The sequence below is a fragment of the Pagrus pagrus genome (assembly GCF_965226575.1).
Source record: "Pagrus pagrus genome assembly, chromosome: 14".
Classification (NCBI taxonomy): domain Eukaryota; kingdom Metazoa; phylum Chordata; class Actinopteri; order Spariformes; family Sparidae; genus Pagrus; species Pagrus pagrus.
The window spans coordinates 6,017,350-6,042,873 of record NC_140198.1 but is presented as its reverse complement, the minus strand read 5'-3'; the positions used below and the strand labels follow the sequence as shown (position 1 = coordinate 6,042,873).

At 38.9% G+C, this 25,524-nt stretch overlaps 2 protein-coding genes across 2 annotated transcripts; both read left to right on the top strand.

The window, feature by feature from the left end:
- Positions 1-321: 321 nt before the first annotated feature.
- Positions 322-8,375, top strand: slc22a5 (solute carrier family 22 member 5). The gene is made up of 10 exons (XM_084374526.1): positions 322-915; positions 1,016-1,119; positions 3,423-3,577; positions 3,728-3,899; positions 4,004-4,130; positions 5,113-5,201; positions 5,409-5,623; positions 7,173-7,355; positions 7,477-7,612; positions 7,928-8,375. Exons 1-10 carry the CDS (start codon positions 526-528, stop codon positions 8,031-8,033), a joined length of 1,677 nt encoding a protein of 558 aa, XP_084230652.1. The 5' UTR covers positions 322-525; the 3' UTR covers positions 8,034-8,375.
- Positions 8,376-9,164: 789 nt separating this feature from the next.
- Positions 9,165-15,323, top strand: LOC311269961 (organic cation/carnitine transporter 2-like). Its single transcript, XM_084374528.1, has 10 exons — positions 9,165-9,845; positions 10,268-10,371; positions 10,474-10,628; positions 11,195-11,366; positions 11,574-11,700; positions 12,306-12,406; positions 12,581-12,795; positions 13,052-13,234; positions 13,544-13,679; positions 14,986-15,323. Exons 1-10 carry the CDS (start codon positions 9,339-9,341, stop codon positions 15,062-15,064), a joined length of 1,779 nt encoding a protein of 592 aa, XP_084230654.1. The 5' UTR covers positions 9,165-9,338; the 3' UTR covers positions 15,065-15,323.
- Positions 15,324-25,524: the final 10,201 nt, after the last annotated feature.

Sequence of the window (25,524 nt, the reverse complement as noted above, 5' to 3'; positions counted from 1 at the left end):
CTACTTAGCAACATTTAGAGTACAGGCACGTGCACGACTTTGGGGTATTTAAAAGTGAGGAATGTTGTTTAGAGAAAATGCCACTTTGACCACAGTGGTGCGGGGGCGGGGTGGACAGATTGGCCACTCAGAAACTTTTGATCATTTCCCTTTTAGTAAATCAAATCAAATCAAATCAAATCAAATCAAATCATTGATGAGAGGTGTTCCATTCATTAATCTCAGATCAATTGTTTCCATGTCTGCTCGTAAATTGAGAGACAGTGGAGGAAGCAGTCTTTGGGATCAAAGAGTTGTCACCCCTGAAAAGGAGGTTAAATACTCACTCAGGACTGGAAACTGTCTTTTCAATTGTGACTCCGTCCCTCCGAGGGGACCAGCTCAGTCTACCCCACAGAGAGCTCGACCCGACCACTCTGGTACTAAGCCGAGGACTTTGAGAGGGATACCACGTCTCATACTCTGAGGAATTTCAGAGGATCTTTTACTCCCTCGAGAGCAGGGAGTCATTTTTTTTTATAAAGAATGGGAGATTATGATACAGACACAGCATTCCTCGGACAGACTGGTCCTTATTTCTGGGCCACATTCTTCCTCCTGAACACAGTTTTTGTCTCAACTGGATTCAATGGACTCTACATGGTGTTCATTGGGGCGGCTCCGAAGCACCATTGTCTCGTTCCAGACGTTAATTTAACTGAGGAGTGGAGAAACGCCATCATTCCTGTCACGTTGGTGAATGGTGAGGAGGTGCAGAGCCAGTGCAGCAGATACAGGCTGGATGTGGTGAGAAATCTCTCTGCTGAGGGATACGTTCCTGGAAGGGATGTCAACCTCACGAGCCTGCAGCAGGAGGGATGTTTGAATGGATGGAACTACAGCAAAGAGATCTACCAGTCCAACATAGTCACTGAGGTTAGTGTGAGAGTGCATGTGTGTTTTCACTGTGAGCAGAAAGTTTCATTTTTTTAATTATTTTTGTTTGAAACGTGTCAAATTCCTGTCTCCTTCACAGTGGGACCTTGTGTGTGACAACCAGTGGAAAGTTCCCTTTGCATCCTCAACTCTCTTCGTTGGATACCTCTTCGGGTCCCTAATCTCAGGCCAGCTTTCTGACAGGTATTTTATCCTTTTCTTATCCAAACACACCATAAACATGTAGTAAGACTAAAGTGTTTTTTATCACTCATGAACTTATGCTGAAAGTTAGGGTGTTAGGGTGAATGTTCCTGGAGGCTTGAACCTGATGAACTGTCATTATCATGACAACAGCTCCATCTACTGTTGAAGTTGAAGAGAGGAATTGTTTTTACTAAAGTCTTACATTAAAACAATTTATTTAAGGATCTGGGATGACAGAGAGAGATTGACCCAGGTGTAGAGTACCAAGTAGAGATCTTAAATGGACAAATTTGTTTAATATTGATGGTGTTGGATGGATGTTGTTATCATGTGTACCGTCACCAATAGTTAAGAAGAGTTTCAAATTGTTACCACACAATCATGTCCTTAGTGGTACTGTAGCTGTTCTTTGTTGTGGTTATTTGATTGAATTAAGAATTGAATTTCTCCCAGAAACTTACTTGGTAGTTTAGCAGTGTCGTGGAGTATTGGTTGTGCGTCCAAGCCCATGGAAACCAAGTGCAAATTAGCTTGATTAGAAGACAATTAGCTGTCAGCAGTGTTTTTCAAAAGTACCTAAAAGCCTCTTTTTTTTTTAACCCATACTATTAGCACTTGAGTAAAAGTATCTGACATTAAATGTGCTTAGTAGTAAGTGAAAGCAAAATAATCCATATATTTACATGTAAGTATACTGTTACCTCAAAAAGTAAGTATATACTTGTTTGGCTCATTATCGGATCTGATACTCAGAATTTTCTGTCAGCTTTTAGTGTTTTTTTAATTGACTGCAGATAAAATAAATGAATATTCGGCTCTGATGCAGCATGCAATCTGCACAGCAACCCGTAACTAAAGCTATCAAATAAATGTAGTGGAGTAAAAAGTATGTATCTGCCTCCAAAATGTAGTAGAGTAGGTACAAATGATCAGAAATGGGAGTACTTGAGTAAAGTACAAGTGCCTCATAACTGTAGAATTTGAGTACTTAGTTACATTCCATCACTGGCAAATGCAAATTAGCTTGATCAATCAGCGATCAGAAGAAGCTCGTTAAGTGTGTGCTGAGTAGTGGCAGAGTTTAAAGTATTTGATGTTTGCTGTGTTCAGAGTTCCTGACAGACACTGTTGTGCAGCTCTGACAGTAGAACAGCAGGGGGCTCAGGACACAGCAGCGTGGAGCACTTGTGTGTTCAACTATTTTGCAGCTGTGAAAACTGTGTGTCAATGATTGAGAAGGAGGGAGGAACAGGCAAGAGTTTTCAAGACTTTTGGAGCATTGGGTCACGTTGAGGAGTTAAAGCTGCTAAAAAGTAAACCTGCAATCCTTAACCAGAGACATTTGCGACGGTCTGACATGTTGCATAATTAATTTTTTCTTAAATTGCTCATTTAAACTGGTTTCTCCTGATGTTTGCTTTTTGAGATCAGTTTGTAGTGTTCAGGCTCTGGAGTTGTGATGCTGTGGCCATCTGCATGTTAAAGGCACAGTATCTTAAAGGTTATAGCATTATGCAATAAAACAATACATGTGAATTGTTGTGCTGAGGAGTAGCATGACCTTCACTTCTACACAAAACATTTCAAACAATCCAAACTGCACCATTTCAAGTGCATATAGATAATGTTGAAAGTTATTGTATATGCTTACAATGTGTCTATTGTAAGCAAAGGCAGATTGAATAACACTTTACAATAAGGATACATTAATTAACATTAGTTAATAGCGTAATAATCATTAACTAATGTAAACTGATGTATCATTATTGTTGTAACTGTTAACCCAATCTTTATATATTATTAAATAACGTGTGAACACCATAATTAACATGAACACATTAGGCAACTGTTAGTTAATGGTTATTACTACATTAACTAATGTTAATTAATGTACCCTCGCAACAAAGTGACCCGCAGATTGTTGTTTCTTGCGGGGGGAGGCAAACAAATTGGGTGAATACAGAAACGGTTCATTGGAAAACTGAAAAAAAAAAGGTTTGGCTCTGTTCTCCAGCACATTGCATTTAAAAGGAAACGACTATAAGGGTAAAGTTCCACCTCTAAACTTGAATTTAAGCACGTTTTGAAATCCACAACACCTGCATAACTTTGCTCTTTACTTGTTGCTTGTTTTGTTGTTTCACTTTTAGTTAGGTGGTTAGTCAGGAACATTTCTCGTTTTCATGTTTATGATCACCTCCCAACTGTTTTCCCCCAGATTACAGGTTTTAATGTCATATTTTCTAAATGTACAGTGCTTGTGAATCACTGTCTTTGATATGCAATTATTTTCTATTCAGGTTCGGAAGGAAAAAGGTTATTTTCGCCTCTCTCGCGGCCCAGTGTGTCTCGGTCCTGCTCCAGTCCTTCTCTCAGTCATGGAGGACATTCTGCATCATGTTCCTCTTTGTTGGAGCCTCTCAGATTTCCCTCTATATCTCTGCATTTGTACTAGGTATGAATTGATCTTTTACTATATGTTTGCATTTATGTTTTCTATCTATCTATCTATCTATCTATCTATCTATCTATCATCCTGTGTTTGCCAGCTATATAAATAAATAGTTTGACTCATCACTAAACATTTATATTTGATCTTGGGCAGGAACGGAGGTGTTGAGTAAAACCATGCGAGTGATCTTCACAAGTCTTGGGGCCTTTCTTTTCTATTGCATTGGCTACATGATGCTACCCTGGATCGCATACGGCATCAGAGAATGGAGGACTCTTCTTGCCGTTCTGTCCATGACTGCTGTGGTCTACATCCCATTGTGGTGGTACGTTCCTCATGGATTTTTAAGCTAATATTGGGTGCATGAATATATTGGTCCCATTGTCAGCATCCATGGTTCAACATGGTAAATCTGAATTGATTGCACAGGTTCATCCCAGAGTCTCCTCGGTGGCTGATCACTCAGGGACGAGTGGAAGAAGCTGAGGCCATAGTGAGAGAAGCTGCGAGGAAAAATAAAGTTCAGGCACCGGCGGTCATTTTTAAAGAGTCTGAGGTGAGTTTTTTTTCTTTTCTTTAGATGATATCACATTATGAACACATTCCCATGCAAAAATCCCGTGATTACCATAACGACATAGATCACCATTCCCAAAACAACATGACCTTCATCGTACGATTGCAGATTGATTAGGTTTCAGCAACATATCTTCTTGGTTGGATGTAAGAAAACATGGCTTGGATTAAAATAACTATGTTAATTATGCAACTTAATTTATGACTGCACCAACTTATGTACATAACATAAATTACCGTCCACTTTTGCTTTCACACAGTGGTGTCTTGGGTGAAAGTCCTGTGCTTGTTTGACCCAACCATCCATCACTGTCCTCCTCACTATGCCCACTTGTCACTCTTTATACTAGTGCTGTCGCGATAGTATAATTTCTAACTTTTGATACAATACCAGTACCAATGAAAAATATCAGTATTCAATACCATGTTGGATACCACAGGGAAAAAAACATTAGATTTTTATTAAACTGTAAATATAACAAAGCTTGTGTACAGTGTGATAAGAACACCAGCATCTAAGTTAATTTACTTCTGGAGGAGGTGGGATAAAAAACCCAAAAGAAATCGATTAAGACACAGCTAGTACTGTTGTATCGATACTGTGAAAAATTGGTATTGAATGCATTTCAAATATTGAGAATCTGTATATATGATATGTATCTATATTTTTGATACTTTTGACAACAAGACTTCATCTAACTTGCCTTAATAATGACTACAGCCACTAGAGGTCACCGCCTACCAAGACACAAATATGGGCTGTAATAAGCTGCTTGCACTGATGACCTATGTGGTTGTTCTTCTGATGAGGAGGGACTGCACTTTATCATTTGTGACATTTGAATTAGAAAGAAAGTTTGGGTCAAAAATGACTTTTCTCAGACATGGAAACCCTCAAAACAGTGCCTTCACCTGTGACTTGTCTGGACAGTGTAACCACATGAATTCTTTTTAACCTACAGGCAACGTCTCAATTCAGGACGTATACCATGCTTGATATTCTGAAATCCAAGAACATCAGATGCATCACACTGATGTGTCTCCTTCTGTGGTAAGCAGTTGTTTTTTACTTGATCATTCACAATTCAAACCTTTGTAATTATTAACGAGATAGACGTCTGTTTATACGAATGCACCAAGCATGTCCCGACAACGATAAACTTGAGGAAAAATATACAAAATAACCCAAGGCATTTATGTGATAATACAAATGTGCACCATTAATTACAGCTGTCTTTTGTTTTTCCTTTCTTTTCAGGATGGCAATAAACATTGGGTATTTTGGATTATCCCTGAACACTTCCAACCTGAGCGGCAACCCATACATGAACTGTTTTTTATCAGCTACTACGGAGGTCCCTGCCTATGTTGTTTCTACTTGGCTGCTGAGGAAATGTCCAAGAAGAGCACTGCTGTCATCGTTCCTCGTCATTGGAGGAGGAGTTCTTCTTCTCATCCAGTTCATCCCTGATAGTAAGACTTATTTTTCATTTATGCTAAATAGCATTTTGACAACATATCTAACACTCACAGCGATTTGCATGATAACAGCTTGTCCTGCGACTGAAACAGACATGGATGAGAAGCATTCATTAATACGAAACAAATATTTTCTCATGTACCTCACGTAACAACAAAATAAAGAGATAAGCAACATCTCTTTCAAAAAATAGTTTCCCGTTACTCTGGATAATCCACAGGACACTGTTCATATATAAAGACTATTGTTTTATTGTAGAAAGCTAAAAAACAAGGTGTTAAGTAAGATAAGAGAAGTTTTCACAGTTTTGGAATCAGTCCAGCAGGTTCAATGTATAGCTTTTCACAAGTTTCCCTGAGCAGGCTTTTTCAAAGAATTAGCCTTTATATAAGTGGGTTGTGCAAATGTACAAATGTAAGTTAGTGCCTATGCTGCTGATTGTGCAACTCAGGTATGTCCACTGAGGGTTATACACAGTGTGAAGTTCACAGACGTGATGAATATATAAGTTACATACCTCTTCCAGGAAGGATGATGCAACGTCTGTAATAACAATGAACGTGTTTCATCACATGCTACTTATGGAGCTACATTAAACAGAGCCACGTGAGCTGAGCAACGCCACCCTTCTACCCTCACCCAAACAATCTCTGTAATGTTTGTATGTTTCAAGGCGTTGAAGAATGATTGCATCCTCCGATTGATCACTTTCATTCCTGCCTCTGTTTTGTTAAAGTACAACAGACTTCGTCACAGAAAAGAAGACATTTTTCAGGCACTCTTCAGCATGTTCTCACTCCAAGTGTGTGTCAAATACAGCAGCACGGTCAGTCACTTTACACCTCTAAGTTTGAGGCTGTAGGTGCTTCTCAAGTGTCACTTCTTGAAGCGCTGCTCTTGTTCAGTAGTAGAGAGCGAGAAAAGTCTGTCAGAGGGTGCTGAGGGTGGTTGGATGAGTCCAAGAAACAGTGACTTGTTTTCAAGTCATGTTACGAAGGCAAGTAAAAAAAATGTAAATGACATAACTTATGTCAGTTGTGTTTCAAGACTTGAATGCAGTTTTAACCCAAAGTATGATCTTTTCCAAAACTTAATCAAGTAGTTTTTTGTGCCTTAAAGTTGTAATATGTTTGTCAGCAAGCTTTCTTTTTAAAGTGTAACCCCATGTTGCATATTATGTTGTATTGCTAACTTGACCGCAGAGCCCTTCACATTAAATACTGATGTGAGAGGGTTAAGTAGAGTGTCACTGTTTAAAGTTTATGGCCACTGATCAAGCTGACGAGTTGGAAGTAAGAGGTTTATATAAAAGCCATTCTGTCATGAACAAGACTCCGTGAGGTTACAAACTGGTCGCTGTTTTATCCAACGTGCCAGACTGAATGAAGCTAACTTTTAAAAAATATAGATCTTTTTAATGCTCTTCCTACGAGTGCCTGAATGTTTTCTCTTCTGTGACCTTCTTCATCTTCATCTTCATCTTAAAGAGCAACAGAACTCAATCATAAATCCCTTCAAATGACTTCTCTGTGTCCTCTTTAGCCCTCCAGCACGTTGCTCTGGCCCTGGAAATGACTGGGAAGTTCGGCTTCACCATGGCTTTCAGCATCGTCTACATCTACACTGCAGAGATTTACCCGACTGTACTCAGAAATGTCGGCATGGGAATGTGCTCCTCTGCTGCTCGCATTGGCAGTATCACAGCTCCTTATGTCATCTATTTAGGTATGTAAAAGCCTGCACCGGATAATATCAGTGATATGTACAAATGTAAGAAATGTTCATCTATATTCAAGTAAAGGTTTTGTCATTTTCTCATGTAGAACTTTTCCTTTGTTGTTTACAGGTACTTATAATAAGGTCCTGCCTTATATTCTCATGGGAAGTCTCACAATTGCCTCCTCTGTGGTGAACCTCTTCCTCCCGGAGACCTTCAATAGAGATCTTCCAGAAACAGTGGATCAAATGCAAGAATGTCAGGGGTAGGTACACTTTCACTCAGGTTACTGTCGTTCACATCATTTTCAAGTCACCATAAGATGAACTCGCTTCCTCGGTCACGTGAGAACTGGATGTACAGACATGAAGTTACAGTGGTTTTGGTATGTGCTGATGCACATTATGACTATATCAATAACAGAGAATTAAAAAACAGACATAGTTTTCACCAGTCAACCAGTAAAAGCACAATGAAAGAATAGAAGTAGACAATAAAAGTGTAGAAACTGCCTTTTATTTATCTGTGGGAGCTGTGTTGCTCATTGGCTATTCTGACGTGGTGTTCCTTTTGATTATAGGTTGTGCAACGGACCCAAAAAGAAGAAATATGTAGAAAATGGAGTAAGTGGCAACCCATCCACACAACCTGAGACCAAATCTGATTTGCAAACTCTCACGCCATAGTTTTTTTTTCAATTCTCTTGCTTCACTTTTAAATGGAAAAAGTGAAAGAACATTTCTCTTGCTTGAAAGTAGTGATCTGAAATCTGAAAATGAAATCCAAAACATGCACAGTGGGATCCACGTCCACTGCCAAAAACTGTCTTTTGTTTAAAACAAAAAAAACAAACTATTTTTGTACTCATATGATGCTGGCTAATTCCAGATTTTTTTTTTGGTAATAGAAATGTTGCAAAGTATTTTCAATTTTTTTGATTTTCAAATTTTTGTATGAATTTGAAACACGTCTGATCGGTCTCTAATTTGTAATTTGTAATGTAATTAAATATGAACATTTGAACCCTCCTCAACAGTCTGAGTTGTTTTTGTCCTTCAAAAAAGAGATCCTGAATGAATACGGATCTCTGTGTGTTATCGTTGTGCAAGCTCTTTTCACTTTTGGGCATTTTGGGAAATATTTGAGAAAATGATGGCTTCAGTCAGCAGCTGGCGAGCTTAGCTTGGCATCAAGACTGGAACAGGTGAAAGAGCTAGCATGGGTCCATCCAAAGGGGAAAAAATCCAGCTAACTCGCACCTCTCATTAACAAATTCTATTTTGATGCCTTGTGATAACAGTGCTTCAGTTATACTGGTTATATATCGCGACAGATAAATCATGTGACTGCATTTGTATTTTAGTTTTATTAGTGGTGGTTTTAAAACCTTATTTAGCCTGAAATACTTCAAAAAGTAAGCACACACAGCTGTGAGTTTTGAAACTGGCGTACATAAAGCTTTCAAATGAAAACATATTCAATATATCAGCCTCTGTTGTGCGAGAGATTAACAGGAGGTTTGAACATTCATAAATATTATTGATTATAAAATGAAGGCTTTAAATAGATTGTTTCTTTTGCCAAAACTGGATTACGATAATGATTGAGCAAAACTCCTCATGGGCTGCTCTCATACAGGACTTTGGTCGTCTGCGAGCACAGACGAGCATGTGAGCTAAAAAGCTGTAAATACTTTATCTTTTAACCGTCTGACTGTAAAAGAATAACTCAAACATCCTTTTGTTTCACAGTTACAGGTGTCGTTAATGTTTAACATGTGTCTGAAAATCTTATGTATAATAAATTTAATTGTCTTATCACTATGTTGAAGGAAAATATCGTATCTAAAAAGAATTTATTTGAGAGAATTTTGTGGCATGTTACCTTCAAGCTTGAGTGGTAAGCTGAAGGTACTTTTTTGTTTTTTGTTTTACAGCACTGGAAGTGCAACTCTGTAACCTCCCCAGTTTATACAGCCTTAACTCAGTTTGATGGTCACAGAGCAGCAGTCACACTCTCTTTCGTGCCTCTCAGTATTGAAGAAGTTTTTCCTCCTTTCTTTTCTAAATATTGAGGATTCTGGTGAGGTAATGGGCAAATTAAAAATTAGAGACTATGACAGCATTACATCTTTTCTTGGATCTTGGGGACCCTTTCAGCTAAGGATATTTTTGGCCCTGGCCATCAGCATCCTCCCGAATGGCTTTGTTGGCCCCTACATAGTATTTGTAAGTGATACCCCACCTCACGAGTGCTACATCCCTGAAAACTACAGCATCAGTGAAATATGGAGAAATGTGACGATCCCACTGGAGACAGTCGATGGCGTTGAAAAGCGCAGCTCTTGCTCGAGGCTCAACCTGGAAATTGTCAGGAACTACTCCATGAATGAAATCATCCCAAATGTGGACGTGAATGTGAGTGAAATTCCTTTGGAGAGTTGTCTGGATGGCTGGAAGTACAGCAAGAAGATCTACCAGTCAACTACTGTCACAGAGGTGAGTGTTAAGATATCAGTTATCTCCCCTGCAAAATGTTTTCAAGGTTTCCACAAATAAATTGTATTTAGAAGTTACAAGTTAAAGGCCGAGTGTGTCGGATTCAAGGGGGATCTATTGGAAGAAATGGAATATATTATTATTATTATTATTATTATTATTATGTTTTCAGTGTATAATTAACTAAATCTAAGTATCTAGTTTTTTAAATGTTTTTATTATTTTTGTTTTTATCTTTCAACTTACCATGTGTTACTGATTTGGAAATAGTGTACTTATTTATACTTTTTGTTTATTATTCATAACTCAATGCAATTACAATAAATAATAATAAGATGACTGCTGGTGCTAGACAGTGGATATTGTTACTGTATAATATTGATAACTAAAATAATGAAAAGAAAAATGTGTTGATTTTTCAGTGGGACTTGGTGTGCGAGAACGGATACAAATCTCCACTGGCCACCTCCATCCACTACATTGGTGTGCTAGTGGGAGCGTTGCTCTCAGGCCAGATGTCTGACAGGTCTGTATTGTATACAATGTTGTCTTAAACACTCTTATTTTGCTGTTAGGGGTAAAAGAAAAAAATCATGTAATTAACTCAACTCTTGTATTTCTTACACAGATATGGGAGGAGGCCGGCAATGTTTCTCATGATGGTTCTTCAGACTGTGTCCATCACAGCACAGATATTCTCCCCGAGCTGGGAGATCTTCAGCTTCATTTTCTTTTTCGTGGGTGCAGGAGGATACTCCAACTACATCATTGCATTTGTGCTGGGTACGTTTTCCAGAAAGGATTTCCAACACCGAGAATTTGACACTGCTTGATGTGTTTTTTATGTCCTTAGAGCCCATCGACCTGAAAACAGAAAAAAAAAAATCTGTAATATTCTGGTTTGAAACCTAATGGGGACCCAAGTAAAAACAAAAAAATGTACATACAATGTATCATTGTAGTGTACAAAAGTGTGCAAGAATAAAATACAGGTGAGTTCATGTAGATTGAATGTATGTTTAAAGAAAATCTTCAGTGCCTACCACAGTAGGTCTAGGTGGTAAAAGGGCTGGAATTAGTGCTTAACTTTGAAAGTTGCATCCTCGGTGTGCCTCCCATCTCATACTAAAGCTCAGCAGCTAAAGTTCTTCTATACTTTCCCAAAAATGCTTGCTGCTAATGGAAAATAGTTTAATATAATCATAAATTCTGCAGTAAAAAGCATGCTCTTGCTCTGTGTCGTTGATCTCACATATTTGTCTGAACAGAACGGACTACCAATGAAGCACCAAGACACAAATAAAACATTTTTTTTTTTCTTAAGTCCTCTATTAATTTATCACCTACAGGTACAGAAATTCTAAGCCCAAAAGCTCGAGTGGTCTTCTGCTCCCTTGGGGTTTTTATGGGTTCAGCTTTGGGGTACATGGCAACGCCACTTGCAGCTTACTTCTTCCGTGACTGGCGGTTGCTGCTAATTCCCATGGCTGCCTCTAGTCTGGTCTATGTTCCTCTGTGGTGGTAAGAATAATTATATATTGCATTTTACACAGCAGCCTTTACATGTTTGGTTTAAGTAAGAAATCTCCTCAGGCACCACCAGTGCAGACTAATATACCATAAATATTTACTGAAATAAAATGCTGCTGAGTTTGGTTTGTTGTAGTTTGTCCTGCATCTCTGTGTGAATCTGCTGATAATGTTGTACCCTGTGTTTTAAATCTAAAGGTTAGTCCCAGAGTCTCCTCGCTGGCTGTTTTATCAGGGAAGAGTGGAGGAGGCTGAAGCCATACTGAAAGACGCTGCCAAGGCTAATAAAGTAGAGGTTCCAAAGGCCATTTTTACACCAGAGGAGGTAAATGTATCAGCCAGTTTTTATCCATGACATGTAATCTAACACAACACAACATAAAATGACATAAAATAATGCAACACAAGATGACACAATATAACATAACATGACATAACATAACATAAAATAACACATGATAACATGACATAATGAAACATAACAACACATAACAAAACACAACACAACAGAGGTTAACACAACACAACGCCACTTAACACAACTTAACATAATTACAAGGTGAAAATGTTATCGTAACACTGTTTAATTGAAATAAGTAATGAGAAAAAAACTGGAATGCTAATGGGATAAATATACTTATATGGAAAAATATTTCTGCTTATACTTTCTGCTGTATAAGCATCTTGTTCAGGTAATCAAACAATGTTTTATTATTTATTGTTTCTATCACCTCAGATTCAATAAAAATCAACACCATCTGTCATCTGCTGCAGATTTGTGGTGCTGTGTGTTGACAACGTGCCGCTCTGCATCATTCAGACAACAATATGATTCTCGACTGTTGTCATGCTTCCATTTTCTCCTTTGTCATTGGCAGGGCTCATGTTTTATTTAACTCTTACAACTGTTTTTTATGTTGTTTTTCACAGATTGAAGATGCACTCACTATGAAAGACAAGAAATACAACATCTCAGCCATCCTGAGAAGCTGCAATGTCTTGTCTGTTACATTGCTGTGTTCACTTCTGTGGTACGTCTATGATTTCCTCACAACATACAGTAATTCCTGTACACCAAAAATAGTGTATGGTCAATAATGGTCACACTTCAAACCTTCCTTCACAGCTCATGCTAATATTTGAATAAAAAAATGTTGTTTCCTGTCCTATTTGTATTCACTTTATTGTTTTGAATGTCTCTGCAGGATCATCATCACCATTAGTTACTACGCTTTGCTCCTCAATACTTCAAACCTGCATGGCGACCCTTATGTAAACTGCTTCCTGTCTGCTGTGACCGAAGTGCCAGCTTACATTATTGCCTTGATACTGCTGCAGTACTGCTCCAGGCGCTTCTGCCAATCGTCCACACTCTTCCTTGGAGGCGTTATGATCCTCTGTGTTCACCTCATCCCAATAGGTACAGCTGAAGTGCTTTAGCTTGACACCTAGACAGGAACAGTTAACATGAGTTGGATTAATATTACCAAAACTGTAACAAGTCAAAGAGTCTACAGCCATGTCAGCTCTGTGAGGCTGTACTTAGGCAAAGTGATGCTGTGAGCTAAATGCTACCGTCAACATACAAACACAGCATCCATGCTAGCAGGTATGTCAGTTCACCATCCTATTTTAGTGTTTAATGGACTTAAAGTTATTATTTTGTATTTCCTCAGATCTACCGGCTGTGTCTGTGTTTCTTGAGATGTTGGGGAAATTTGGCATGACGTCTTCATTCTGTATTGTGTATGCCGTTTCATCAGAGCTCTTCCCCACTGTTATCAGAAATACAGCAATGGGATGTTGTTCCATGGCTGCTCGTATTGGGACCATCATCTCCCCCTTCATCATTTATCTGAGTAAGTATATTTATTCATATTTCTGTCTGTTTTGAACCTAAAGCCGGTAATAAGGCTTGTTTCTTTGACCGAAAAAGCTGCAGTTGTAATAACTTCTGCAGAGCTGCAATAATTAGTCAATGTTAGTCAAGCGACAGAAAATGAATCAACAACTATTTTGATAATCATTTAATCACTTCAAGCAGAAATGCAAAATATTTTCTGCTTCCAGCTTCTTAGATGTGACAATAAGCTGTTCAATCAGGTGTCAGTTTTTCTCATTTATGTTTTCTCTTCCCTTCTTGTGGTGTTTTTGGCTTCTTTTTGCAGGACAATACTACAAGGCACTTCCATACATATTGATGGGAAGTTTGGCCATCTTTGGTACCTTCATATGTTTCCTGCTGCCAGAAACGTATAGGAAGCCTTTGCCGGAGACCATACCACAAATGCAGCAGATATGCGGGTGAGTTTACACACTGAGGCAGGCTAAGAAACTGAACTCATTGATATATTCTGTCTATCTGTCTTTCGATCGATCTCCTCCGCTTTGTTTTGGTGCTATGGACACAGCGTGCACCTACACACACGCATTCTAATATAGCTGTACTCATTTGGCCATTTTAAAGCACAAACGTAATCATGTGCTAAAATATTTAGTCACTAAGGAGCATTAAACCACATGCCAACATAGATCATCTTGTTGACACAACTCATACATTTCTCTAATTCTCAGATTTCAAATGCATCCAAAATTCACGAACAGGCAACAAGTAACTTCAATGGGAAATTAAATCGAGAACATTAAATAGTACACTAAGGGCCGGATCTACTAAGATCCCAAATTGCTTGTACTAATCTGCGTGGCCAATCTAGAAATTTGCGTGTGGGGTTGAACCGCGGTTTGCGGGCGATTTTACTAAGAGTGATTGCGTTAATGACAACAGGTGCAAACGTGTTGGAGACACGCCTATTTAAATGAGGGTTTAGCGTGTTTCATGGTTTTCAGCATGGCGAGTTTGAGAGAGCGAAGGCGCAAAGTGAAATTGGACCCTTTGGAATTAGAAGTGTTGGTAGAGGAAGCGAATAAACATTTCAATGAGCTGCAGCAAAGGAATCCGACGGTCGCGCAAAGGAACGCCGTGTGGGAGAAAATCGGTAAAAAAGTTAATGCTGTTGGAAAAAACAGGCAAACAGTGGATGAAGTGAAAAGGAGATACCAAGACATCAGAAGAAGAACAAAGACAAATTGGCCTATAATAATATAAATATGATAATTATAGTAAACTTGCAAGGAGTTTTGTTATTGCGGTTATTGCGTGACTCCAAATCCGCTCTGAGTCCCTCCAACAGATCCAAAATGGCAAGGCTTGATAGGCGGTATGTTCTAATGATAGTTTCCTCATTCATCCCAAAAATGTTCACACGAGGGTGAAAAATGCGTTCTCGGCGTCTCCTTCCATTGTTTCGGCGTCTCCTTCTTGCAACAATAACGGCAGGCATGTGTGCGCAATTACGCATACAAACCGTTTGCACCTCCCTTTGAGACGTGTTAAATATAGACGCAGTTTCTATGAGCAAAATTGCTTTCCGGTTTGATAAATCACTTTGCATGTGCTAAATTAATATATTTACATTTTCTCCACCCACAACATGCACAATTGCGTGTAAACGCCAAGATGTGTGCATTGTTACGAATCTATAGTTGAACAATTCACTTTTATGTCTCTGCTGTTACACTGATGTTAAATGTCCTCTTAATGTTCAAACAGGAGAAGAAGAAAGCAAGAAAAGGAAGCTGAAAAAGGAGAGAGCGCAGATGATTATCAGAGTAAAGAATCCAAATTATAGTTGGCTACGATTTTTGTTTATATTTTTTTCCTTTGTTCTTTGTTAGTGTCAATGGTTCTGTCATGGACGACAGTGGTGGACATAGACTGTAACAAGACAACATCTGTTCAAATGTCCCAATTTACAAGTGTCTTTGCATCCTACTTAACTTACTGTAAACACATTGCTTTTTAAAAGTGATCAATAAAGATGTTTCAACTGAATACTTTTTAAGTGCTGTGACAATTTTGTGTGGTGTCTTGTAAGCCTCCTGTTTTCATCTTTTATATAAATGGTTCTGGATTGATATGGTTCTCTCAAATGAAGGGAGATTAATGGTGCAAGCTCTTTTCGTTTAGCAATAGTTTGATCCTTATTGTGGAGGAATTGTATACTTTTCTTTAGTAAAAGTCAGAAGCAATGTCTCTGTGAACACAAATATATTCTATTGCATATACAAGAGAGAAGGACTCTTACGGTGACCTATCTTCTGTCCCATATATGTCTCCATTCTCATGCCTGACTGGACTGGTTGCTGCACACACTTCAAGTATGCTCTCTTAGCAAGACAATATTAGAATGTTGAAGCTCTTTGAATGACTGAATGTTAACATTCAGTCATTCAACGAGCTTCGGCTCTTAACAATAAGCTGTTCATATAACTTTCGATTAACAGTATGTATATGGGGTGTTTGAGTAGGTTTGCCGATTGGCTGGGCTGCCGGCGATCCTGTGAGAGAAGAATGCAGACCATATCATCATCACCAATCTTGTTGCTGCTGTTTACAGTCACAGGTTCTTTCACCTGTCATCACACACCAGATCCCACTGCAAAAAAACACACACACATGCACACACACACACACACACACACACACACACACACACACACACGTATACAGTACATGTTAGATTGTGTTTTCATCTTTGTGTTAAATAAAAGCCTTCTGAACCTTCATGCTGTCTATTTAATATTGTGCTGTACTGTATTGTATTGTACAAGAGTGAATGTTGCCAACCTCTACTCTGTCAAGGACTCCAAAATCCTTCGACCATTACTAGCTGTTATGGTAATATTGGGTTGTAGTTATTAAGTGAATTATTAGTTTAGTGACAGTTTAGTACCTTTTCCTGAGACTGATTTGGTAAATTGGCTTTCTTTTCTTTCCCTTCTTCTTTATTTATCATGATTATTAATTATCCCTGATAATCATTAATTATTATTGATAGCCAAATTTACCCAAAACTCCCTATTGTCCCCTAACTCCCTAATGTTGCATGAAGCAATATATATGGTACCCCGTGTGAGGCAATGCACTGTTGGCAATCAGTCATAATTGTGCAATATGAATTTCAGCATAATTTGACCAGTGCTAAAATTTGAGATCCACATCTTGAACCCTTTTGCCAAAGGTTTTTACATTTAACCGCAAAGCTTACCAGCTAACTCCACAAATCAAGGAACACCAAGCAAGTTAGCAACAAGCTGCTATCTTTGCACAGGAAAGAAGTGACCAGTTTCCTCCACCTGCTGTCTTTCATCAGACCTTGCACAGCGCGAACAGCATTGTTCAATATTGGAATAACAACCTTCTCCTGCTTGGGTCATCAGCTAAGGAACCACCAGCACATTTTCTTCAAAGGCTGGTAACATTGAACTGGGCCTAGACAGCACACAGCATAGCATAGCATGGCTAAGCACAGGACTTTAAACTCTGGTTGATGTAATGCACATGTGTTCAATCTATGTGTTTGTTCACTGTTTGGTTGTTATTGTGATCTCAGGTCAGGTTATAGGTAGTTTGCTTTGCTACACGACTAATTTGACGTTAGTTGAATTATGCTTCACACAGACTCTGGGTCTTTGCATACAGCTAACCATCTTCTATAACGTGGCATCACATCACACGCAATGAAAGTTATTGTGTAGGCTTACAATGTGTTTTAAGCAAAAGCAGATTGAGTTACACTTTACAATAATTAAATAATGTGTTAACACCATAATTAACATGAACACATTAGGTAACTATTAGTTAATGGTTATTACTACATTAACTTATGTCGATTAATGTACCCATGTTGCTAAAGTATGATGCAAAATACTCAGAAATGGGATTATCACAAATATAATTTAGTGTCTATGCTGCTGATTTTGCAACTCAGGTCTGTCCACTGAGGGTTAGGCAGTCTGAAGTTCACAGACGTGATGAATATATAAGTAACATACCTTCTTCCAGGAAAGATGATGCAACATCTGTAAAAAAAAAAAAAAAATGAAAGCGTTTCATCACATGCTACTTATGGAGCTACATTAAACAGAGCCACGTGAGCTAAGCAACTTCACCCTTCTACCCTCTACTGTATTTTTCACGGTGTTGAAGACCTCTAGATGATTGCATCCTCCGATTATTTAATTTGTTGAACGTGAGTTCATGGGGGTATCACTTTCCTGCTTTTGTTTTGTTGAAGTGCAAAAGACTACGTCACAGAAAAGAGGACATTTTTCAGGCACTTGTCAGCATGTTCTCTCTCCCAGAGTGTCAAGTACAGCAGCATGGTCATTCACTTTACACTTCTAAGTTGGAGGCTGTAGGTACTTCTCTAGTGTCGCTTCTTGAAGAACCGCTCTGTTCAGTAGTAAAGATCGAGAAAAATCTGTGTCAGAGGGTGCTAAGGGTGGTTGGATGAGTCCTGTAACCAAGGAACAGTGACTTGTTTTCAAGTCATGTTATGAAGGCGAGTGAACATACGTAAATGACGTAACTTGTGTCACCTACGTTACGAGACTTGAATGCAGTTTTAACCCAAAGTATGATCTTTTCCAAAACTTAACCAAGTAGTTTTTTGTGCCTAAAGGTCATAAGATGTTTGTCAGCAAAGTGTAACCGCAAGTTGCATATTATGTTGTATTCCTAACTTGACCGCAGAGCCCTTCACATGAAGAACTGATGTGAGAGGGTTAAGTAGAGTGTCACTGTTTAAAGTTTATGGCCACTGATCAAGCTGACGAGTTGGGAGTAAGAGGTTTATATAAAAGCCATTCTGTCATGAACAAGACTCCTTGCCAGACTGAATGAAGCCAACTTTTAAAAAATATAGATCTTGTTAATGCTCAATCATAAGTCCCTCCAGATAACTTCTCTGTGTCCTCTTTAGCCCTCCAGCACGTTGCTCTGGCCCAGGAAATGACTGGGAAGTTCGGCTTCACCATGGCTTTAGCATCGTCTACATCTACACTGCAGAGATTTACCCGACTGTACTCAGAAACGTCGGCATGGGAATGTGCTCCTCTGCTGCTCGCATGGGCAGTATCACAGCTCCTTATGTCATCTATTTAGGAATGTAAAAGCCTGCACCGGATAATATCAGTGATATGTCTTAATGTAAGAAATGTTCATCTATATTCAAGTAAAAGTTTCGTCATTTTCTCATGTAGAACTTTTCCTTTGTTGTTTACAGGTACTTATAATAAGGTCCTGCCTTATATTCTCATGGGAAGTCTCACAATTGCCTCCTCTGTGGTGAACCTCTTCCTCCCGGAGACCTTCAATAGAGATCTTCCAGAAACAGTGGATCAAATGCAAGAATGTCAGGGGTAGGTACGCTTTCACTCAGGTTACTGTCGTTCACATAATTTTCAAGTCACCATAAAAACATTGTTTTAAAGCACACTTGATTAGATAAGATGAACTCGCTTCCTCGGTCACGTGAGAACTTGATGTACAGACATGAAGTTACAGTAGTTTTAGTATGTGCTGATGCACATTATGACTATATCGATAACAGGGAATTAAAAAACAGACATAGTTTTCACCGGGCACGATGCACAATCAAGCACAATGAAAGAACAGAAGAAAAGTAGAAATGTAAGTGTAGAAATTGCCTTTTTTTTCATCTGTGGGAGCTGTGTTGCTTATTGGCTATTCTGACGTGGTGTTCCTTTTGATTATAGGTTGTGCAACGGACCCAAAAAGAAGAAATATGTAGAAAATGGAGGAAGTGGCAACCCATCCACACAACCTGAGACCAAATCTGATTTGCAAACTCTAACTCTTTTTTTTTAATGCTCTTGCTTCACTTTTAAATGGAAAAAGTGAAAGAACATTTCTCTTGCTTGTCAGTAAACTGAAAATGAAATCCAAAACATGCACAGTGGGATCCACATGTCCACTTGTTTAAAACAAAAAAACAAACTATTTTTGTACTCATATGATGCTGGCTAATTCCAGATTTATTTTTTTTGTAATAGAAATGTTGCAAAGTATTTGCAAATTTTTAGATCCTCAAATTTTTGTATGAAATTGAAACACGTCTGATTGGTCTCTAATTTCGTTCACACAGTATGTGTAATTAAAATATGAACATTTGAACCCTCCTCATACAGTCTGAGTTGTTTTTGTCCTTCAAAAAAGAGATCCTGAATGAATATGGATCTCTGTGTTATCGTTGTGCAAGCTCTTTTCACTTTTTGGCATTTTGGGAAATATTTGAGAAAATGATCGCTTCAGTCAGCAGCTGGCGAGCTTAGCTTAGCATGAAGACTGGAATAGGTGAAAGAATTAGCATGGGTCCGTCCAAAGGTAACAAAATCCATCTAACTCACACCTCTCTTTATCAAATTCTATTTTGTTTGATAAACAATTATATACAGTTCATACAATACAGTTTACCTAATGCAGACTCGTTGAAGTTGAATCCAAATCTATAAAACCTACAGTTTATATCCCAGCCTTGATGACTTGCACGAGATCAACTGCACCCACACAAAGAGAAGTACCCCTCTGTCCTACAAAGGCATGCCATTCCTTCTGGGTCAAAGTTATGTGCAAGAAGATTGATTTCTCAGCAGCCAGATTACCCTACACAATGTTGGGATGCTGTTACTTTTCTACATTCAGCTTTCTGCCATAGCCAGCATTACTCTGTGTTCAGGCATACACTGATTACATTACTTTCCAACCGCTCCCACTGTTATTTTTCTATTTTAAAAATCAAAACTTTGTTCGACAACTGATGCTACAATTATGAACTCAAAAAATGAAAGGAGTCGCATTTCACTTATGTTGACCAAAGAGATGATGGATTTGTTGTCAAAGCGAAATGCAAAAATGTTAAATATTTTGGATTTAAATCCAATGCTAATAGGGTTCAACGTTATTTAACGTTAATGAGGGACTAGGAGTTGGTTACCTCACTGAGAAGTTGGAGGTGTGCATCCTGTCGCCTGCAGCTCTTCAACTAACAGCGGCTTCTTGTTCTGTTACTCCCACAAACTGTATAAACTACTCCCTGACATATTTGAACTGCTCTGCCGTCAACAAATTAAAAAAATGACTGTAGATGCATTTTTGATAAAAGATAGTGGTAAGTCCTTAACTCACTGAACACATTACCTTTCCTGTGACTAGCCCACTTCAAAATCAAAGCCAGTTAAATGTGTTTAATGTGAAGCAGTAGGAAATGTTCAGTTTTCATTAGCCTGTGTTACAGGAAATTTTCATCACCGCGGCAACCCTATAGGCTGAACTGAATATGTCCAGACAATTTTGAAAAGGTGAAACATTTTGGAGTAATGTGGACTATATACTGAATCAATGCCTGTGATGACAGTTTTTCAGTTATACTGGTTATATATCACGACAGATAAATCACGTGACTGCATATGTATTTAAGTTTTATTGGTGGTGGTTTTAAAACCTTACATGCTTCAACAAGTAAACACACAGCTGAGTTTTGAATCTGGGATGCATAAAGCTTTCAAATTAAGACATATTTCATACATCAGCCTGTGTTGTACCTATTCTATTCTGCTTATCTTTGCAGTCAAGCCAATCAGAGATTAAGAGGAGGCTTGAAAATTCATAAATATTATTGATTATAAAAAGAAGGCTTTATACATTGTTTAAACAGATTTTTTCTTTTGCCAAAACTGTATTACAGTAATGATTGAGCAAAACTCCTCATGGGCTGCTCTCCTACAGGACTTTGGTCCTCTGCAATTGTTTATGGAGGAGCACAGATGCGCACGTGAGCTAAAATGTCGTAACTACTTTATCTTTAAACAGTTTGACTGTAAAAGAATAACTCAAACATCCTTATGTTTCACAGTTACAGGTGTCATTAATGTTTTATATGTGTTTGAAAATGATAAACTCCCTTTTCAAGTATGCCTTAAATTATGTAACAACTTATATATAATGAATTTAATTGTCGTATCGCTATGTTTGAAGGAAAATATCTAATCTAAAAAGGATTTATTTGAAAGAATTTTGTGGCATGTCACCTTCGAGCTTAAGTGGTAAACTGAAGGTACTTTTTTGCATGTTGTTTTACAGCACTGTGAGTACAGTGACTATGTAACCTCCCCAGTTAAATCTTTAACTCAGCTTGATGGTCACAGAGCAGTAAATCACACTCCCTTTCGTGCCTCTCAGTATTGAAGAAGTGTCTGCTTATTTTTCTTTTTCAAAATGATTTTGGTGAGGTAATGAGCAACTTAAAAATGCAAAAAAAAAGTTCAGAAAGTACACTGTACACTTAACAGTTTTGTTGATTTGATACTGGTCACAAAGAAGCCATGTGTTAATGAACAAACTGCTAGTGACACCGGCTCGAGCCTCAACGTCTTCTTCAGTTATTATGCTCCACATATCTGGAACAAACTCCCTAAAAACTGCAGACCTGCTCCAACTCTCACCTCTTTTAAATCAAGGCTGAAGACTGAAGCAATTTTAAGGCTTTGAACTGCATTGTGACTTTATGTTTTGTTTCTTGGTGTCTCCCTACTTGTTTTTAATTTATTTTAAATGCAATTTTTTGATTTATTTTAATCTAATTTTTATGCCACTGCAAAGCACTTTGAGTCGCCTTGTGTCTGAATTGTGCTATTCAAATAAACTTGCCTTGCCTTCTTTATCCTATCTTTAAACCATCTGTCAAGAAAAATAGAACAGCCCAAGCATACTTACAGTGAGTCCAATATGTATTTGATCCCTTGCTGATTTTGCCGGTTTGCCCACTAATAAAGACATGATCAGTCTATAAATTTATGATAATATGTATTCAAACATGGAGAGACAAAATATCAAAAAGAAATTCCAGAAAATAACTTTAAAGAATGTATTTTAATTAATTTGTATATCATTGAGGGAAATAAGTATTTGATCCCTCTGGCCAAACACACTCAATACTTAGTGGCAAAGCCTTTGTTTGCAAGCACAGCAGTGAGACGTTTTTTGTAGTTAACCACAAGTTTAGCACACACACCAGGTGGAATTTTGGCCCACTCTTCTTTGCAGATCCTCTCTAAATCATGAAGGTTGGTGGGCTGTCGCCTGGCCACTCTGACCTTCAGCTCCCTCCATAGATTTTCGATCGGATTGAGGTCCGGTGACTGGCTGGGCCATTCCATGACCTTGATGTGATGTTTCTTGAGCCAATCCTTTGTTGCCTTTGCTGTGTGCTTCGGGTCATTATCATGTTGGAAGACCCAACCACGGCCAATTTTCAGCTTCCTGGCAGAGGGGAGGAGGTTGTCCTTCAGGATTGTACGGTACATGGCTCCATCCATCTTCCCAGTGATGCGGTGAAGTAGCCCTGTACCCTTGGCGGAGAAACACCCCCAAAACATTATGCTTCCACCTCCATGCTTGACGGTGGGCACAGTGTTCTTGGGGTCATAAGCAGCATTTTTTTTCCTCCACACATGACGGGTAGAATTGAGGCCAAAAAGCTCAATTTTGGTCTCGTCCGACCACATAACTTTCTCCCAATAACTTGGTTCATCTTTCAGGTGATCATTGGCGTACTTAAGGCGCGCGTCCACATGTGCCTTCTTGAGAAGGGGTACCTTTCGGGCACTGCGGGATGTTAACCCATTGCTGCGCAAAGTGTTGCCTATTGTTTCCTTGCAAACTGTGGTCCCAGCTGCCTTCAGGTCATTTGCCAACTCCTGCCGAGTGGTTGCAGGATGATTTTTGACCGTTCTCAGAATCATTGCTACCCCACGAGGTGGAATCTTCTTAGGAGCACCGGACCGAGGTCTGTTGATGATCATGTTATGCTTTTTAAATTTTCTTACAATTGCACCAATGGTTGTTACCTTCAAATCCAACACCTTGCTAATCTTTTTGTACCCCATTCCAGCTTTGTGGAGATCAACAATCCTGACTCTGAGGTCCTGAGACAGCTCTTTGGTCTTCCCCATGGTGAACAGTTTGGAATCTGTCTGATTGTCTGATTCTGTGAACAGGTGTTTTTCACACGGGTGATTAGTGAGAACAGGTGGCTTCAGTTCAGGTAACAAGTCGATTGGGAGTGTCTACCTGGTCTGTAAAAGCCAGAACTCCTAATGAATACTAAGGGATCAAATACTTATTTCCCTCAATGAAATACAAATCAATTAATATATATTCCTTAGGTTCATTTTCTGGATTTTTTTTTTGATATTCTGTCTCTCCATGTTTGAATACATATTATCATAAATTTATAGACTGATCATGTCTTTATTAGTGGGCAAACCGGCAAAATCAGCAAGGGATCAAATACATATTGGACTCACTGTATATGCTTCATACATGTTTCAACTCTGCTTGAAAATGATAAACTCTCTTTTCAAGGATTCCTGGAATGATGTTTCCTTTCATAACACGTACCAGGGTATGAGGATCCATATGCATCAACACCAGGACAGCAGGAGCCAGGAGAGGCAGGGGCGCCGAAAAGGGGGGGGTAAAGGAGACGGATTCTAGGGGTCCATGATTGAGGGGGGCCCAGAGAGGCCCCTAATGATGATGAAATGATATGCTAAAATAGCATCAAAAAGTTTTGCCGCTGTGTTGGGGGGCCCTGTAAAGATTCTTTTCATGGGGCCCAAAATCCCTAGCGGCCCCCCTGAGGAGAGGTAATATTATTGTAAGAAACTCACTGTGTTCTTTCCGAAAGGTAAGACTTTAGCCAAGCGAGAGCCAGGCCAGAGATGCCAAACCGAATTTCAAGTCGGTCTGACACTATGCCATGATCTATGGTGTCAAATGCAGCGCTGAGATCAAGTCACAGAAGCACCGAGGTAGAGTTTGAGTCCATAGTAAGTAGAATGTCATAGAATGCCGGAAGGGGATCCAGGATGCAGGCAGTTGGTTTAGAGGTTGAGACAAGTTTATACAATTTCTCAAGAGAGATACTTCAACAAGTGTCAAGAGCTGAGACTAACTGAGAAACGGCAGAGGGATGTTTTACAATCAACTTTGCCGAGGAAGCCAGAGATGAAGAGATCATTTTGATTCTAATCTCATCAATTTTATTGCAAAAGAAATCTGAGAAATAATTTGCATTAAAGGGTGCACAGCTCACAGACTGGTTTTTGAGAAATATGCTGTTGTACAGTAGCAGCATTAAGAGCGCATTTATAATTCAGTGCACTATCACGCCATGCAAGATAAAACATGTCCAATTTGGATTTTCGCCATGCACGTTCCATATTCCTGCAGGTCTGCTTGAGATCTCGGGTTTCACCAGTAAACCAGGGAGTAGATTTCTTTGGTCCTCTTGTCTTCATCAAGACAGATGCTACAGAGTCAAAGCCAGAAACAAGTACTTTGTGAAATGTTCCACAGGTTCTGTCTTGTTGCAAAAAGGAGCCAAGACCCCAGGCAATTTTTCACACATTGCAGCCATGACTGCAAGGCTGATATAATGAGAAGTAAAAACGTTTACATCACCGGTACAAGGAGAGGCTAATGATGCCCCAAATGTAATAAGAAAGTGGTCCGACATGGCAGAAGAGACAGAAGCGACATTCAGGGCTGTGTTACCACTGGAATGAGTAGGTTCATGAACAAGTTGAATGAATCCAGAAATATCAAGAAGTGCCAGAAAAGCTTTACTTAGAGGGCCAGAAGGCTTATTTAAGTGAGTATTGAAATTCCCAATAATTAGGATCTTATCTGAACAAGTCACAAGATCTGCGAGAACTTCACCAAATTCTTCTAAGAATTGGGAGTAAGGCCCTGGAGGTCTGTAGATTACCACGAGATGAAAGCCTGTCACCTGGACAAGGCCATTACTACTTGATGAAGATGGTTTTAAAACCAGAGCCTCAAGTGAAGTAAATTTAATATCCTGGTTGGAGGTTAAACTGAAAATAGATTTGTAGATTAGAGCAACACCTCCCCCCCGTTTAGAAGCCCAAGCAACATGGGCGTAGTTGTAGTCAGGAGGGGAGGCTTCATATAATGGCAGAAAAGTAGCTTTGGTGGACAGTGATATAATATTAACGAAGCCAAATTTGAGGGTTTTGAGCTAATTGGAGCGGCAGTTTCTCATTGGAGTTCATGGCAGTTAATCTATGAATAGGAACAAGGTACCTTTTAGTAATAGTATGTTTTGGCTGCCTTTGCAGGTAGGGATGATGGGATGCAGTAGTTATTAACTTGGTATTTTATTTTATGTAAGACTGTGTAAGGTGCTTGCTGAGACATGTC

Coding starts and splice junctions, on each gene's coding strand:
- slc22a5 (XM_084374526.1), top strand. CDS start 526: ATGGGAGATTATGATACAGACACAGCATTCCTCGGACAGACTGGTCCT. Junction 1,120..3,422: donor TCAGGCCAGCTTTCTGACAG/GTATTTTATCCT, acceptor TTTTCTATTCAG/GTTCGGAAGGAAAAAGGTTA. Junction 4,131..5,112: donor TCATTTTTAAAGAGTCTGAG/GTGAGTTTTTTT, acceptor TTTAACCTACAG/GCAACGTCTCAATTCAGGAC.
- LOC311269961 (XM_084374528.1), top strand. CDS start 9,339: ATGGTCACAGAGCAGCAGTCACACTCTCTTTCGTGCCTCTCAGTATTG. Junction 10,629..11,194: donor CATCATTGCATTTGTGCTGG/GTACGTTTTCCA, acceptor TATCACCTACAG/GTACAGAAATTCTAAGCCCA. Junction 13,235..13,543: donor CCCCTTCATCATTTATCTGA/GTAAGTATATTT, acceptor TTCTTTTTGCAG/GACAATACTACAAGGCACTT.